Here is a 17,923-nt window from a genome sequence, read left to right as displayed (position 1 = left end):
ACCAGCTCGTCACTCTCCACTTGTGACAATGGAGAGGCAGTGAGTGTCCCGACAGTCCTCTGTCCTGTTCAGCAATGGCCTCCACTCCACTTGATAAAATGAACACCCTGTGACTCGAGTCCCAGGGGATGCTATGGGCACCTGGAGCTGGGTGACTTCTCTGTATCATCACTGAAGGTGAGGGTGACAAGGACTGTGAGACTGAGGCTGATGGTTTCTGATGGCCTGGCCCTCCCTTCTGCCACAAAACACTGAGCCCCTAATGTGTCCCCTCTCCTGCTGGCCACCATGGCTGTGGGAGAGTCTCGGCCTGGGCCAGGAACAAAGGCACCCGGTTCTCTACTGTGACTGTGGCCACGGGTCAGAGTGGAGCTGGGCCTCTCACCTGTCCTCTGGCAGCTCCTGCAGGTCTCCTGGAAAGTAGGGTGGGGCCAGAAAGCTCGGGAATCTGGGTGGGGCACCTCGGGTGCTGCTTACATCAGAGAGGCCCAGGCCCCTGCTGGGACGATCAGGCAGTGATTCTGGAAGGCCCTTCAAGGAGGGTGTGCCCAGAGCACCTGTGCCAGGTGTGCCTTTCAGAGGGTGCTGTGCATTTCCACCAAGGAACTGGAAGCACATGATGGCTGGTGGGGCTGGCCCTTCCCTGCCTCACCATGTGCCAGTTTGGGATTCTCTCAGTCCCAGGGATGCCAGACTCAGTGGGAAGGGCCCCCTGGGGCACATGGAGGGAGCAGAGGGGCTGTCGGGAGACCTGGCTTCTCCAGTCCAGAGCACCCCTAGAGTGCCTTTGGCAGGAAGGAAGGAGGGCACTGGTTTGGTGGCATTCCAGATGTGCCCGAGACTGTGCTGGGCTCTCTTACTGTCCGCCTCATGCCATGGGGTGGACATCGCTTTCCTCTGAGTGCAGAAGAGGAAGCTGAGGGGTTGAGCGAGCGATCCAGGGCCCGCAGCAGTTGGAGTATTATGCCGGGATGGGGATGCAGGTCTTGGGGACCAGAGCCTGTGGATTGTGCTGTGTGCATGACACCACTTCCCAAGGAAGCCCTGGACTGGCCCAACCACAGGGAAGCAGCTCCTGGCAGCAGCAGGGGCAGAGGCTCCGGGGTGTTGTCTCCCTCAGTCCTTCCTACACCGGCAACACAGTGTGACACCCCCCGCCTCAGCCTTGTTCTGCCAACGAGAGGTCTCAATCTATCAACTAGAGACATTTAGTCAAAGGAGACTCCTCTATCATCTCACAATAATTCTGGGCCACTGCGCTCAGAGAGGTCAAGGAGCTTATGTCAGGTCACACAGCCAGTAAAAGTCAGAACTGGCATTTAAATGTGGGCCTTACTGGTCCGAAAGCCCTAGTTCCTACCACTGCTTTACTGGCTCCCAAATACCTCTCAGCAATTTTTCATTGGCTTGTGGTGAAATCAGAAAAATAAAGACAAGCAGTATTTTTTTTCGTTTTTTTGTTTTTCAAAAAATATATAAATCTTATTTTAAAAAGCAAGATCTGTGGATTACACCCATGTCAGTTTCCTGGTTATGATACTGCACTATGATGGTATAGTGCAGAATAGTATCGTGTAGTTGTATAGGACAGTACAGTGTAGTCACAGAGCTGTATAGTGGAAAACAGTAATCATATAGTTGTATAGTTGCATAATGCAGTATACTATACAGTTGTACAGTATACTTCTATCGTGCAGAAGATTTTAATATAGTTGTATAGTTGTACAATATAGTTGCATAGTACAGTATGGTATGTAGTTGTATAGTGCAGAATAGTATAGTTGCATAGTGAGCTGTGGGAAATCACTGTGGGAAACTGCATGGAGGGGACTTAGGATCTCTGTGTACTATTTTTGCAACGTCCTGTGAATCTATAATCATTTCAAAATTAAAAGTTTTTAAAAAATTATTATAAAAAGATGCATTTTTTAAAAAAAACATGGCAAAATGTAAAGAGAAAAACATTTAGTTTTTATCTTTAAAATCATCACTTTATCTTTAAATCTTTTTTTAATTATCATTTTTTATCTTTTTTTTTTTTTTTTTTTTTGAGGCAGAGTCTCACTGTGTTGCCCAGACTGGAGTGCAGTGGTGTGATCTTGGTTCACTGCAGCCTCCACCTCCCTGGTTCAAGCAATTATCCTGCCGCAGCCTCCCGAGTAGCTGGGATTATAGGCACACACTGCCATGCCCGGCTAACTTTTCTGTATTTTGAGTAGAGACAGGGTTTCACCCTGTTGCCCAGGCTGGTCCCAAACTCCTGAGCTCAGGCAATCTGCCCATCTCTGCCTCTCAAAGTGCTAGGATTTCAGACATGTGCCTGGCCCATTTTATTATATATTTTTTTGAGACAGAGTCTCACTCTGTCACCCAAGCTGGAGTACAGTGGTGTGATCTCAGCTCACTGCAACTTCCACCTCCCAGGTTCAAGCAATTCTCCTGCCTCAGCCTCCTGAGTAGCTGGGATTACAGGCATCCACCACCAAGCCCAGCCACTTTTTGTATTTTTAGTAGAGACAGGGTTTTACCATGTTGGCCAGGCTGGTCTCAAACTCCTGACCTCAGGTGATCTGCCCGCCTCGGCCTCCCAAAGTGCTGGGATTACAGGCGTGAGCTACCTCGCCCAGTCTACCATTTTAATATAATCATTTCATTTAATCATTTTATCATTTTAATTATATTTATTTTATCTTTAAAATTATTTTATGATTTTATCTTTAAAATAATAATATCATCCGAGCTGTGATCATCGCCCCCATTCCCTTTATTCTCCCAAAAGGTAACCAATGTTTAAAAGTTGACAATGGATTCTTCCATGTATAAAAATGTGTATATTTAGACTAAAGCTGTTGGCATTCTATGGAGCACCCATTTTCTTCATCTGTTGACTCTTGAGATTCTCCCGTCAGCAGCCGTGTGCTGGCCTGTAGCATTTGTGGATGGCCGTGGTGTAAATGCTCCTGCCGTGGCTGGTTGTCCAAGCTGGTGGGGTGTCACCACGTGGGGCTGCGAGGAGGGAATGTGAAGGAGCCTGGCACAGTCGGCTCTCAGCACTGGCATTATCCCCGCTGTGGAACAAATGGGGAAACCTGAGCCAGTCGGCCAGAAAGCAGGAGGGCGTGGCTTGAGCCCAGGCCTGTCTTGTTTCTGTCCACTGCACCTCCCTGCCCCTGCCAACCCATGCGAGGGAGATCGGCACAGCCGAGCCAGGAGTCATGGGCATTTGAGAGGGCCAGGCCATGTCAGGTACCCCTGGAAGCAACGATTGGGGGTCAGCCTGAGCTGCCCTCCAGCAGAGCCTGAGAGGGTAGGTGTGGGCGTGGGATGTCCCGACCGTTCAGGATGGGCTTGAAATCAGGAAAGGTTGGGCTCACTGAGTCATCCTAGAAAATCCATCATGGCTTGGCGCCTGGGTGCCACACAGGGGCTCCCTGGAAGGGCCAAATGCTGGTAAACAGAAGCCATCCCGGCAAATGGGCAGGGCAGTTATTTTTCTTGAAAGCACCATGAGCTGTTGTGGCCATTTCAAAAAGTTCAGCCAACTCCTTCAATGCTCAAGGTCACCTGGAGCTTTTGCTTTCCCAAAACAGCAACTGGCGCAGATCGAGATGGACCTGAAGTCCCGAACGGCCGCCTACAACACTCTGAAGACAAACCTGGAGAACCTGGAAAAGAAATCCATGTGTGTATTTGCCAGCCTCCACATCTGGCGGGGGCAGGTCCTGGCAGGGGCTTAGCGCTTGCCTGTCCTCTCACTGGGCCACCTGGGAGTCTGTGCCCGTGCATGAGAGTGAGACAGACAGACAGGTGGAGGCACTCTCACCTCTCCAAGAGCCGCGTGCTGGGAGAGGAGGAAAGGGCCAGGTGAGGGTGATCACACCCCGTGCATGTGCCCAGGGAAGAGGATGCGGCCATGATGCTCCTCACCGCACGCTTCCATCTCCCAGCTTCTCCAGGGTGCCTGGGTGCCGCCCCCAGTCCTCCCCTGTGGAGGCTGCACGGAGGGCCCCCAGGGGTGACGGGAGGCCAGGATGTCAGCGCACGGCTCGTTGCAAAGTGCAGCAGGGTGGTGGGCTCTGTGGCCCAGAGCAGAGCAGCCTCAGGGACTCAGGTGCCTTCTCCACCCACCTGAAGAACCACTGTGTGGGAGAGAGAGCAGGCTCCACAGACAGAACAGTCACCAGGATGGTGGAGATGCCAGAGAAAAGTGTAAGCTCAGCAACACCGTGGCAGGGACTGTCTTGTGAGGTAGTGAGTGTCCTGTTGTTGGAGGTGTGTAAGAGAAGCCAGGTGGCCAGGCTGGTGGCTCATGCCTGTAATCCCAGCACTTTGGGAGGCTGAGGCGGGCGGATCACGTGAGGCCAAGAGTTTGAGACCAGTCTGGCCAACATGGTGAAACCCCATCCCTACTAAAAATACAAAAATTAGCTGGGCATGGTGGCATGCATCTGTACTTCTAGCTACTTGGGAGGCTGAGGCACGAGGATCACTTGAACCTGGCAGACAGAGGTTGCAGTGAGCTGAGATCGCCACTGCACTCCAGCCTGGGCATACAGTAAGACTCTGCCTCAAAAACAAACAAACAAAAAAAAAAAACAGAGAAGCCAGGTGAGCTCCTGCTGGAGAGGCTGCTCCTGAACAGGGTGGGGTGGGGTTGGCATGGAGGAGCAGCCCAGTCCCCCCAGACTCTGGATCTGATGCTGTTGGCGGTTCTTCGAGAACCCTGGTCAATTGTAGAGTTCTCAATATAATACCTACACTTGGCCCCTAACTCCAGAGAAGGGAAGTGGCACAGGGAGCCCCGAACCAGCTGCCCTCCCCCTGATTGGCCCACTACTGTAAGCAAAGAGAATGTTACTTGGGAGCTACCCCCACTTCTGCAATCCACTTCTGAGGGTCACTGGGCCAGCTGCCTTCCTGTGAAAAAAGCAAATGGTACATTCGTGGAAGGAAAAATTAAAAACCATAGATGGTTTTTAGGCCAGCCATGGTGGCTCATGCCTGTAGTCCCAGCACTTTGGGAGGCTGAGGCAGGTGGATCACCTGAGGCCAGGAGTTTGAGAACAGCCTGACCAACATGGAGGAACCTTGTCTCTACTAAAAATACAAAATTAGCCGGGCGTCGTGGTGCGTGCCTATAATCCCAGCTACTCGGGAGGCTGAGGCAGGAGAATCGCTTGAACCCGGGAGGAGGAGGTTGCAGTGAGCCGAGATCACGCCACTGCACTCCAGCCTGGGCAACAAGAGTGAAACTCCATCTCAAACAAAAAAGCCCACTTCAACTGGAAACCCTTGCTGTTGGATGCCTGGCTTTATGTCAGAAGTAAGTGGGCATGAGCTATGGAGGATGGGACAGGGGCTGGGCGCCGGGGCAGAGAGCCCTAAGGGGATGGGTCATCTGTCCGTCCTGGCTTAGAGCCCACAGGCCATGGGGCCATCCACTCGCACGGCATCAGCCTGAGATGGATTTCTTCAGGATTGGTTGGGACTTGTGCAAACATCTGGTCCAGCCTCTTCGCTCAACTGGTGAGGTTCATTCATCCATTGATCATCGATTCACAGTGACTTTAATTGATTTACTGAGCACATACACCAAGTATAGGAGGGCGGCGTACAAAGAGGGATGAACGTTTCTAACTCCCTCCTCTGCGCTCTCTTTTCTTCTTTGTACACAAACCAAGTATGCACTGTGCCCTCAGGCCTGATGCTAGACCCTAAAGATATAAAGCAGAATACAATACAATGTTTGCACTTGCAGAGCTCACAGTTATTCATTCAACAAACGTGTGGAAAGTTGGCTTTGTGTTGGGGATTCAGAGGTGAGCCAGGGAGAGAGGTGGGATAGTGTAAGGGTAACGTGTTCAGTGCTAGGACAGGGAGGCTCATGCATGCGGTGCCCAGGGAGAAGGAACCTAAGGGCTTTATCCATGGCCACGCAGCTGGTCAGTGATGTTCAGGCAGGGGACAGCAAAGAAGCCACGCAGGCTCCCTGAGGAGGGTGTTTCCCATTGCCTTTAAAGCTTTGGCCATGGCTCAACGCTGGAGAGCGATTTCCCGGGGAAGCACTGTGTGCCGACGTCACGGCCCCTGTGCTGATGCCACATACAGCCTGGGTAGTGAGATCTTGGCCCATTTGCTGATCCGACAGCCTTGATCCATGTGCCAATAATACCATACCCTACACTCAGACCAGGTCCACTGGGCATGTAGAAAGCATTTCAGGTGAGTGTCCCCTGGCTGCTGGGCTGGGAGGCCTGTAAAGTGACACGGAGCTCTATCGAGGATGGCTCAACGCAGCTCTAAGAGCTGGCCGTTGTGTTGACACTTGAGTAACTTTAGCTGCCTGCCACCCGAGGCCCCCCTCCCGTAGCAGCCGTAGCTGGCACCAGGGCAGCGCAGGTCACTGAGGTGTTGGATTCGGCAGCCCCTTGGGTGACGGGTGATAGCACCTGAGGCCCTGCCAGCCTCCCTGTCCCTGGAGGGGAGGAGGCAGCAGCTGTGGCCCCAGCACAGAGCCTGGCCCTGGGGTTGTGGGGAGCAATCATTGCTGAGAATTGCTGTGTTCTCCTAGGCTCCAGCATCCCTGGCACCCACCCTTCCTTGAGAACTGCCCCCAGCGCCTGGGCATGGGTGTGTGTGGGGTCACTGTGTCCCTTTCTGCTCACATCTTTCACACCCTTTGTTCCACCTGCCTTTTAGGGGGAACCTCTTCACCCGGACACTGAGTGATATTGTGAGCAAAGAGGACTTCGTGCTGGATTCTGAATATCTCGTCACACTTCTGGTCATCGTCCCCAAGTGAGTGCTGGGCGATCACGAAGGAAACTGGCCCTGCCCAGTGGAGAGGAAGGTGGACCCGTTGGTGACTTGGGCAGTGTGGACGAGGATGCTCCCTGCCCAGCCCCAGTTCTTGGGAAGCAGTCATTCCTTCATGGGGCCCTGCCTGCGGCTGTCAGTAGGGACAGTGGTTGGGTGATGGTGGTTGTGGCCACGATAGAAGCAGCCATTTATTGAGCACTTGCTATATACCCAACGTGTGGTCGACATTATTTTATTTCATCCTTACCAAAGGCCTGGGAAGTCTGGTGATTCCCATTGTCCCGAGGCTGGAGAGGTCGGTTAGCTTGTCCAGGGTCACACGGGGCCCGGATCAGATGGTTATTAGCGAGCCCCAAGTGTATCCATAGCTCTTCACAAAGGGACTTCTGTGGGTACCCTGTGGAGGCTGGGCAGGGGATCCCCATGGGCACAGCAGACCTCAGGGGAGGTGAGGGCTCCCTCTGACCCCGTCCCTGCTCACCTTCAGGCCTTCAGGAAAAGGGGTGTGCAGCTTCCTAGGCACTCAGGACACCCATGAGCCTTTTCTGCAAAAAATCACATAACGATTCTATGTTCTTGCAGACCAAACTACTCACAATGGCAAAAAACCTACGAATCTCTCTCAGACATGGTGGTCCCTCGATCAACCAAGTAAGTGAGACCCCAGCTTGGTCCCAGGGCCCCTGGGGTACATGTGTGGGTGCTTCAGGGCACCTAACCACCAAACATGCCCCGAGGGTGTGAGGCTCCCCAGCTTTCCACACCTGGGCCCTCTCCTGTCCCTTGGCCTGGAATTCTGTCAGGGTCACCCACCTTGTCACATGCCAGAGTGCCTTCCTCTTTCAAAACTTCACTTCCCTGCCCCTGCCCTGGGAAGGCTGCCCTGGCCCCACCTGGCCAAGCAGCCTCTCCACGCCGTTGCCTCTGCTGCATTCTGGCTCTGTGTTCTCGGCTCAGTGTCAATTCTTCCCTGCCAGAGGGGGAAGCCAGCCCTGGCCTAAGCGGCTGCCCAGTGAACGGCCACAGCAGGAGCCGGGAGGGAAAGCGGCCTCAGCGTGTGGCCTGCAGGGGCCAGAGCAGCAGTGGCCAGTGGGCCCTGTCAGAGTGACAGGAGGAGAGCGGGTTACAGACTGTGTCCATCACGGGACACTGCATGGCGGGGGAACCAGGGATATCGGGCCCTGTGTGTCAGGAGGGATGAAGGGGAAAGGCAGCTGCAGAGGAGCAGAAGGTCTGAAATGGATGTGAAATGGGCGTGACTCGGGCACACACAGGCGCACAAGGAATTGTGGGGATGGGTCACGGGCAGGAAGGCCACACTCAGGATGGTAGTGGCTCAGGATGGAGTGAGTGGCACATAGTGGGGTAGGGGCATGTAGGCTTTCACCTGCTGGAACTTTGGTTTTGGGTGGCTGATCCAAAGCTGCGCGTTTTCCTTTTTTTGAGATGGAGTCTCACTCTGTTGCCCAGGCTGGAGTGCAGTGGCACGAGCTCAGCTCACTGCAACCTCCGCCTTCCGGGTTTAAGCAACTCTTCTACCTCAGCCTCTCAAGTAGCTGGGATTATAGGCGTGCACCAACACGGCCAGCTAATTTTTGTATTTTTGGTAGAGATGGGGTTTCACTATGTTGGCCAGGCTCGTCTCGAACTCCTGACCTCAGGTGATCCACCTGCCTCAGCCTCCCAAAGTGCTGGGATTACACGTGTGAGCCACCAAACCCAGCTTGGTACTCATTTTCCTCTGTACCTTTTTGTATGGCCGAGAAGGTTTGTAATTTGAAGAGGTTTTAGAATGCGCATCAGGCAGCCAGCCTGTTCATCTGACTCCCCACACACAGAACTCCCGGTGCAAGGCCTCTGCCCTGGGGCCCCTGCTGGGGGACGGGGATCTCCCAGGGCTACGAGATGGCAATCGGGATCTAAATTGAAGGGTGCAAGGAACAGGACAATCACAGCCCGAGGTTACAGGGGAGGCAGGGAAGAGGAGCAAGGCTCTGGAGCAGAGGAGCTGGCCCTTGAAGCCGGTGTGCTGGCAGGAGCATTCACTGCTCTTAAAGGCCAAGAGCCGGGGATCCTTGCCAGGACCGGCTGCCTTGGTAGGTGGCCTGGCTTCCCAGACCAGAGCCTCAGGCCCTTCGTTGTCACAGGCCACCTGAAAGCCTGCACAGATGACTCTGGAAATACCTGGAGTCTGGTGGCAGCCCCTATGGGCATGGGCTCTGAGAAACAGGAAGGGTGACCCTGCCAGCATGCCAGCATGCTGTGAGATCGTGTCTGGGCCTGAGGGCTCCCACTTCCAGTCTTCTGGCCAATAGGACTCAGAGATGCTTAGACTCCTGGCCCCAAGAATTCCTGAGTTGCTAGAGACAGTGGCCCCAGTGGTCCTGTGTTGAGACTTGCTTGGGAGGCTGTGTCCCATTAGGACTTTGTGATATTGGAAGTGAAATGGACCTTGTAGGATAGTTTCCACCACTCTGCTTTACTATCAGGCAGCACGTCAGAGCCAGGGACACCCTGTGCCAGCTGCGGTGACGGAGGCCCAGGAGGGCTTGGTCTCTCAGGAATTTGATAAGCGGGAGCTAAAGCCCAGGCCCCTACACTCCCTGCACCCCGAGGCCCCCTGAGGCCTTAGCCTGGAGGGGTGTGGAAGGGGCAGGAGGGAAGGGCAGGCAGCCAGGAGTTAGGAAATCTCAGGGAGTGTCCTTGGTTCCCCAGCCCTCAGCTGCTGCCATGGACCCCAGGTGCAGGCCACCAGGCCCGGGGCCTCTGAGCCCCACTCCCGCACAAGACCTAGCAGTGAGTCCAGCCAACAGATGCTTCTCTCCAACAGACTCATTACTGAGGACAAGGAAGGGGGCCTTTTCACTGTGACTCTGTTTCGAAAAGTGATTGAAGATTTCAAAACCAAGGCCAAAGAAAACAAGTAAGGGTCCTCCGGGTTTGGTTCATCTCCCGCTGCGGGGGGTCTCTGCCCCTCTGGAAAGCTTCTGAGTGAAAACCCATGATTTGCTTGTTTTAAGGTTCACTGTTCGTGAATTTTACTATGATGAGAAGGAAATTGAAAGGGAAAGGGAGGAGATGGCCAGATTGCTGTCTGATAAGAAGCAACAGTATGTAAGTATGTGATTGAGCAGCCCCTCCCGCCCCTACCCGGAGGCCTGGGGATAGGAGAGTCCTCCCAGGTCTCCAGCTCTCCCTCCTCCCTCTCATTGTCCCCAGGCTCCTGGGCTCACACCATGGGGACCGTCTGTTCTCATGGGACGCCTGAGCAGGGTCTGGGGGGAGGGGCGGTGAGCACAAAGGAGCCCAGGCGGTGGAGCTGGGGGCGGGAGCCGGGGGCCCACCCAAGCTGGCGCTTTCCACATATGTTCTCACTGGTCCCGAGCACCGCCCTGCCAGGAAGGGGTTGCTAACTCCACAGTATGGAGAAACTGAGGCTCTGAGAGGCAAGCTGGCCAGAGGACCCTGCCAGGCCTTCCTTGGACTGAGCAAGGCACGTGGGCTCCAGGCAGGAGCATCTGTGTGCAGGGTGGGCAGTGCTGGGCCTTGGAGATTGCAGCCGTGAGGTTTCCAGGGCGCCACTAGCCCCTGTATTTACCTCCCGTGTCCTTAGTGCAGAGAGGGTGCTTATCTGGAGACTTCCGACCACAGCCACTCAGAAACCCTTCATGGAGGAGGACAGCATAGCTCACCAGGGAGCAAAACTAGATGCTCACATTTGAATTGTGAGCAGGAGAGCTTTGGGAAGGTCCCTCCACTGCTCCGGGAAGTGGGCACCTTCCATACTCAGGTTCTCCTGCTGCGGTGCTGGGCTAGGCTGGGCAACTTGGAAGGAGCCTGTCTGGGTGGAATGTTTTTGGGCCCCTTCTTCCTCATGCCCACGAGGGAGGGTTCCGTGAGCACCTTCCAGTCCAGCCTCTAGTGACGGGGCGGGAGGAATGAGTAGAAAGTTCTTGAGGCCTTGGGGGGAAAGTCACTGTGTGAACACAGCACTGTGAGGACCCCCATGGGGAGGAGCGCCGTGGCTGCGGGCAGGCTGGGAGTGCTCCCAGTGTCCGTGCTGCCAAGTGTGTGCTCCGGGCTCCTGGGGACCTGGCCTGTCTGTCAGCGACCTTTTTGCAGGGACTGGGGATGAGCAGCCACCCCGTCACAAGCGAGCCCAGCCACGGAGCCCCAGTAGTGGGGTTCTCGGAGCCCCTCTGGTCTGGTCTGTTTCCCTTTAGGGAGGAAACAACAGCTGATAATATACAAGTTTATATAGGGGTTTTTCACCCTCCTCCTCCGAAATAGCACAGGGCGCTCACACGTGTGTGTGTGTGTGTGCGCGCGCGTGCATATATGAGAGTGTGTGTGGACCTGTGTGTGCACAGCAAGTGAGACACACCTCAGAGCCAGACGCTGCTGGGCTCCGGCTGAGCCTGCGGGGAGGGTGTCGCCTCCTGAGGACGAGGAGCTGAGCTGGAGCTGGGGACCCCCGGCCCTTTGGATGCTCCAGTCCTCGGAGCAGGGCCCACAGACCCAGACACCAGGCAGGAAAGATTTTCCCCAGTGAAAGCTGAGCTCCAAAGTGTTTTCTTCCTTAGACTCAGCTCACCTGAAACCCTCGTTACCTGGGCACGCCCTGGCTGTTCTCTTCAGCCAGGCTTTTTCCCAGCTCGATTCAGTCCTGGTCCCAACCCCCTGCGCAGTATCTCTGGACGGGGCTAGACCATGGCAGCCTCCACACCAGGGAGGCCCTGCTGGGGGACAGGTGGCGAAGCAGGGCCTTTGGCACCCACCTGGGCACTGGCCCAGGCCTGCCAGACCCCCGGGGAACAGGGTGACACACAGGAGCCTGCCGCCTGCCACGTGGGGCTCAGGTTGCCAGCTGGCGTATTTTACATGGCGTAGCCTTCGCCCACACCACCCTGGGGGCCCTGCCAGGGTCTCTCTGTGGGCGGGAGGTGGAGGCACTCTCAGCTTGGGTAGTCCCACTGGCCTCCTGAGAATCTGGCCCCCTCTGGCCTATCTAGAAGTGCATGACCAAACGTCTTGCATCCTTTTTGTCACTCATCAACCAGAGGGACAGACCAGGCCCTGGGGTTTGTGTGTACTTTGAGAGCAGAGTGGGATGTCCCTGTGTTTCCCACCTGTTTGCAGAGACAGAATGGGAAAGGGTGAGTGTCCTAACTGCATGCCCAGCTCATCTCCTGCACTCTGCATGCCGAGGTGCCCCCCGAATGCCAGGAAGGCATCTGTGGCTGGGCATGGTGGAGCCACCTTGACAGAGCGCAGAGAGCCGTTTCCACTAATGCCTCCCGGTGCTGTCCTGGTCGGCCTGCGATGGGGGTCCTGGCTGAGCCCAAGCAAGGGGAGGGAGCTCAGGGCTGACCCCTCTGCCAGAGATCGGCTCTGTGCTTGGAATATGGAACCCAAAGACCTTAACACTGCCCTTCTCTCTGCCTTCACCACTCCAGGAGCCCGGTGGGCACCTACCACATCTCTAGTCTAGCCAGCACGCGAGTCCCGAGGGTGGGCCTGAATTCCTGAGCTTGCTCTCGCGTGCCTTTCAGGCGATGAGAATGATTTATTTGTTTGTGATGCATGTTTGCTGAAAGATTAATAAATCATTTCTGTGCCTTTAGCAAACTTCCTGTGTTGCTCTTAAAAAGGGATCATCCACCTTCCCGGACCACAAGGTTAAGGTAACCCCGCTAGGTAACCCTGATAGGCCTGCTGCGGGGCAGACCGACAGAGAGAGAGAGAGTGAGGGCGAGGGTGAGGTAAGCAACGCCCTGGGAACCCCGGGGTCCCTGGCTCACATCTCCTCGCCAGCTCAGGCGCCTTCTGGGAAAATGAATCCTTGCATTTTTCTGTTCTCTAATATGGCTTTTGAGTTCTTAAATTTGAGGAGCCGGAATCATGCCTTCCTCCTAATCTGCAGGGCCTCTTTGGAGCTGCCCCCGCCAGCAGTGAAGGGTGCTTGTCAGCCAGGGCACCTCTCCCCGGGTGCCTGGCTGGAGGTGGCTGGAGCTGGGACGGGCAGGGCCCTGGCTGGGGTGGTGGTTGGCAGCTCAGCTCTCCTCCCTTGGCTGCCCTTGCTGAACCCATCCCTGACCTTTGTGGGCAGTTGCAGTGTCAGGTGGGAGCTCGGGGCTCTTGCTCCAAGACTCTTGAGCTCCCAGGAAGACCTGCCACACCGGCATCAGTGGCTGCTGCTGTGGCCACGTGAGGTGGGGCTGTGAGGGGAGGTGGCTGCTGTGGATGACGCCAGGACCCTGGGGGCAGAGCCTCTGGGAAGGTGGGCTCCCTGGCTGCGCAGTGTCAGGCAGAAGCCCCTGGCTGCCTGCTGAAAGCCCCAAGGTCAGGGGCTGCCCAGCTCCCCACGCTGCGGTCTGTGGTGACCCCGTGCATGCACTGGGTGGCTGGCCCGCTGAGCTTCCCCGGCACCAGGTGCCCTGGACCTCGAGGTCCTGAGCCTGACCCAGGGCTGGTCTGACTGACTCTCTGCTTCTGGCTCCTGGGCACTTCTTCTCAGCTCAGGGCGTGCTCTGTCAAAACCCAAGTCCTTTCTTGGCTCCGTGTCAGGCGGGGTGGTCAGCAGGGGTCACCTGGCTCTTCTGTCTTTGCAGGGCCCCCTGCTGCGCTGGCTCAAGGTGAACTTCAGCGAAGCCTTCATTGCCTGGATCCACATCAAGGCCCTGAGAGTGTTTGTGGAGTCCGTGCTCAGGTGCGTGGCAGCGATGCCCCGGCTGGGACTGTCCTGAGGATGGGCAGGGTCTGGGGGAGCTATCGGGGCATCCAAGCTCCTGCCTTCTCTCCATCCTCCACCCGTCTCCTTTCTGTGACTGTGGCTGTTGGCAACAAGCTCAATTCCGAGTCAAGTACACCCTCCCCTCAGCCCTGTGTCCCCTGCTGTCTGCTCCCTCCATTCCTGCTACACTTGGGGCAAGTGTCACCTGGGTTCTCCCCAGCTGCCCTACCTGCATGCCCTTGTGGACCCTCTGGCTGGCTCCTGTCCCCACCCTCATGAAGCCTGCAGGGCCCGAGTGGCTCCTGGAAGGCGTTCTCGGGCTGCCTCCGTCCTCAGCCCAGAAGCCCCACCCCTCAAGGCAGTCCAGAGAGAAAACCAAAACCACACCAACAACAACAAAGCTTATTTCGCCTTTTTTTTTTTTTTTAAATTTGAGATGGAGTTTCACTCTTGTCGCCCAGGCTAGAGTGCAATGGCATGTTCCTGGCTCACTGAAACCTCCACCTCTCGGGTTCAAGAGATTCTCCTGTCTCAGCCTCCCTAGTAGCTGGGATGACAGGTGCCCGCCACCACGCCCGGCTAATTTTTTAATATTTTTAGTAGAGGCGGGGTTTCACCATGTTGGTCAGGATGGTCTTGAGCTCCTCCTAACCTCAGATGATCCGCCCACCTTGGCCTCCCAAATGTTGGGATTACAGGCGTGAGCCACCATGCCCGGCCTTTGCCTAATTAAAAAAAAAAAAAAAAAAAATTATATATATATATATATATATATATATATATATATATATGGGCCCTTGTCATGGACTGTCGAGACCAGCCTGGCCAACATGGTGAAACCCCACCTCTACTAAAAATACAAAAATTAGCCGGGTGTGGTGGTGTGGGCCTGTAGTACTGGCTACTTGGGAGGCTGAGGTGGGAGGATCACTTGAGCCTGGGAGCCGGAGGTTGCAGTGAGCCAAGATTGCATCACTGCACTCGAGCCTGGGCAACAAGAGAAACTCCGGCTATTAAAAAAAAAAAAAAAAAAAAAAAAAAAAAAAAAAAAAAAAAAAGCTTCACTGTGGGAAACCTGGCAACTCTAGGTAAGCAGAGTGAGTAAAAATCTCCTGTAATTTTAATTTTAACACCAGGAGAGAACACTGCCAGCGTCCCAGTGGGTGCCCTTTTAGGTGTAGGGTTTGTTGTTTTTTTATGAATAGATACGTAATTCTTACAGATTTTTATGAAAGTGGAATCAGAGGAAACGCCTTTGAAGGCCGCTTTTCTGCCCTGTGTGGCTGCGTCCCGCGTCACGGAGCACTGCGCACCGCCTGCCGCCCTGACTCGCGGCCTCCTGGGCTCCTCCAGCCCCTGAGACCCTCTGTGTGACCTTCTGGACCCCTTCCCCGCCTGCACTGAGGAGCTCCTCATCCCTCCCTGCCGTCCCCCTGGCTGATGTCCCCTACTTTCCCTCGTTTTCCTGCCCATGTTCCCTGGTCTCCAGGTCCTGCCATCTGCCTGCCGTAGGCTTTACCTGGGTATCTGTCTCATCTCCCCTCCCGCACCCCTTCCTCTGCTTCCCTGTTTCTGCCAGTGGCCTCCTCATCCTTCCCCTAATCAGACCCCAAACTTCAGGGTCAATTTAGACACCACTGACAGGCCCGGTCCACTCCGCCTTTGCACTCTCTCTTTCACGGGTCTGGCCCCACCGGCCTGGCTGTTGCCATAAGCCTCCTCTCTGTTCTTGGCCTCCAATTCCCCTTCCATGTGGCTGTCAGTGTGTGGTCTGCCCAGATACAGATCTGACCTTGGTCCCTGGTTCTTCTGCCCCGCACATGCACCGCACCCACGCCTGTACCCATGCGCACCTGTGCACGCCCATCTCAAAAGCCTGTACCGACACGGATGGCAGCATTGGGTTGGAGGGTGTACCCAGCTCCTGGGAGTGTTCTAGCCATCTCTAGTATACATGGCCCCAGATCAACCCTGCCCGGCTCAGAAGTCGGTTGCTCTCAGGCCTAACACAGTGAAGCCTGTCCATGCCTTCCAGGATGCGCATCTGCCCAAGAAAGAGGTTGAGACCGATGGGCCAGCCGCTCCTGGGGTCCTTTTTTTTTTTTTTGAGATGGACTCTTGCTGTCGCCTAGGCTGGAGTGCAGTGGCACAATCTCGGCTCACTGCGACCTCCACCTCCCAGGTTCAAGCAATTCTCCTGCCTCAGCCTCCCCTAGTAGCTGGGATTACAGGCGTGCACCACCACGCCCAGCTAATTTTTGTAATTTTAGTAGCGACGGGGTTTCACCACGTTGGCCAGGCTGGTCTTGAACTCCTGACCTCAGGTGATCCAGCCCCTGCCTTGGCCCCCCAAAGTGCTGGGATTACAGGTGTGAGCCACCGCACCTGGCATGATGTCTTGTTCTGGGCAGAATGGAGAAGGCATTATTAGCAGGACGGGTGCCACAGAGACAGGACAGGGCCGGAAGAACTCAGAGGCTGAGGAAAGGTTAAGGGCTGGAGTGTATGTCCCTTAAGGACCTAGGGTGCCTACCACCCACCACAGAGAGCACAACAGAGGCAGGCCTCTCCCTCAAGCCAGGCTGCTGGGGGAGGAGCGCCTTAAGCTTTAAGGATGTGTCCTAGATGAATAAACCTCCAGTGCAAGTTGGTAATGACTGTGGTGGAATTAGCCTGGCGTGGTGGTGGCGGGCGCCTGTAATCCCAGCTGCTCGGGAGGCTGAGGCAGGAGAATCGGTTGAACCCAGGAAGTGGAGGCTGCAGTGAGCCGAGATCGCACCATTGCACTCCAGCCTGGGTGACAGAGCGAGATTCTGTCTAAAAAATAAATAAATAAATAAAACCTTAGTAATATTAATAGGTCCTGCTCCCAGGACTTATTTTTATGGCAGACCCCAGTCTGAACAGAGTACTAGGTGAGTGGAAGGGCGTGTAAAAATAGACTTCACATCAAGGCCTGGGGATCCCGAGGGAGCATAGGTGCTAACTACTGAACATCCGATCCTTTGCTCCCTCAGAGTATAAAAATACATCAACAATCACAAAATGTTTACCATTTACAGCACTTGCTATATTTTGTGTGGGCTAACACCCCGGGAATAGCTCATCCCAACAACTGGTTTAAACATGCTCAGGCATACAACTAGGTATGTTAAAAATGTTTTCTATCTACCCAAAAACTCAGCGAAAATACTAACAATCTTGATAAACCAGATTTTTGCCTCTCCTTTAGTGGAGAAAAACGGCCGAGCTGGGTTTTAGACAAACGCCTTGGAGTCCGAATGTTCGGTCCAACTACCTGCATTCAACTTGAGCACGCACCGTGGAATGGCCATTCATGGCCAGAGGGATGACCTCTTTTGCTCTATAGTTGAAAACTAGCTATCAGAAGGGGGTTAGCAAATTCTAGAGCTTTTCCTATCCAGAGATCACCGCTGACCCTAGGCATTTTGCTCGAGTTTGACTTTATGAAGCTGTGTTGGTTGAAGCTTTTCACCCTCGGAATGTACTGTTTCTCGTCAGGTTCCTTCTATCCGTGTTTGCATTTGGAGTAGTGAACTGACACATTTTGTCTATCTGAAAAGGTATGGACTACCAGTGAACTTCCAGGCAGTGCTCCTGCAGCCGCATAAGAAGTCATCCACCAAGCGTTTAAGAGAGGTTCTAAACTCTGTCTTCCGACATCTGGATGAAGTAGCCGCTACAAGTATACTGGATGTAGGTATCCAGAAACGGCAGTATTTCTACAGTAAGCTCAGCATCTTACATTCAAAAAACTGGTATCTGCCTGTAATCCCAACACTTTGGGAGGTAGGTGGATCACTTGAGGTCAAGGGTTTGAGACCAGCCTAGCCAACATGGTAAGACCCTGTCTCTACTAAAAAAAAAATTGGGCTGGGCATAGTGGCTCACGCCTGTAATCCCAGCACTTCGGGAGGCCAAGGCGGGTGGATCACGAAGTCAAGAGATGGAGACCAACCTGGCCAACATGGTGAAACCCTGTCTCTACTAAAAATACAAAAATTAGCTGGGTATGGTGGTGTGTGCCTGTAGTCTCAGCTACTTGGGAGGTTGAGGCAGGAGAATCGCTTGAACCTGGGAGGCGGAGGTTGCAGTGAGCTGAGATCACGCCACTGCACTCCAGCCTGGGGACAGAACAAGACTCTGTCTCAAAAAAAAAAAAAAAAAAAAAAAAAAATTTGCCAGGAGTGGTGGTGCATGCCTGTAATCCCAGCTACTTGGGAGTCTGAGGCAGGCAGTGAGCTGAGTCCAGCCTGGGTGACAGAAACTGTCTCAAAAACAAAACAAAGCAAAAACTATTTGTCAGCCTGTTATGAAAATCTACATGTCATACACATTAAAGCACAGCAA

At 54.5% G+C, this 17,923-nt stretch overlaps 1 protein-coding gene across 11 annotated transcripts in view; it reads left to right on the top strand.

Moving 5' to 3' along the window:
• The window catches only part of ATP6V1C2 (ATPase H+ transporting V1 subunit C2), a 62,689-nt gene that overhangs the window by 44,354 nt on the left and 412 nt on the right, over window positions 1-17,923 (top strand). For 5 of the 11 annotated variants that reach the window (XM_054678245.2, XM_054678246.1, XM_054678247.2 and 2 more), the window contains 6 exons: window positions 3,591-3,682; window positions 6,700-6,798; window positions 7,402-7,470; window positions 9,650-9,742; window positions 9,840-9,933; window positions 12,444-13,528. In XM_054678245.2, coding sequence (XP_054534220.1) covers window positions 3,591-3,682; window positions 6,700-6,798; window positions 7,402-7,470; window positions 9,650-9,742; window positions 9,840-9,933; window positions 12,444-13,043 — 1,047 coding nt within the window. In that variant the 3' untranslated portion in view covers window positions 13,044-13,528. Of the gene's footprint in view, window positions 1-2,782; window positions 3,308-3,590; window positions 3,683-6,699; window positions 6,799-7,401; window positions 7,471-9,649; window positions 9,743-9,839; window positions 9,934-11,879; window positions 13,529-17,136; window positions 17,270-17,923 lie in introns of those variants that run through there. The other 6 variants (XM_016947117.4, XM_016947113.3, XM_016947133.4 and 3 more) reach the window with 4 other exon arrangements.

Source organism: Pan troglodytes, chromosome 12, assembly GCF_028858775.2.
Source record: "Pan troglodytes isolate AG18354 chromosome 12, NHGRI_mPanTro3-v2.0_pri, whole genome shotgun sequence".
In the NCBI taxonomy this organism is placed as follows: Eukaryota; Metazoa; Chordata; class Mammalia; order Primates; family Hominidae; genus Pan; species Pan troglodytes.
This window is presented reverse-complemented; position numbering and strand designations above follow the sequence as displayed.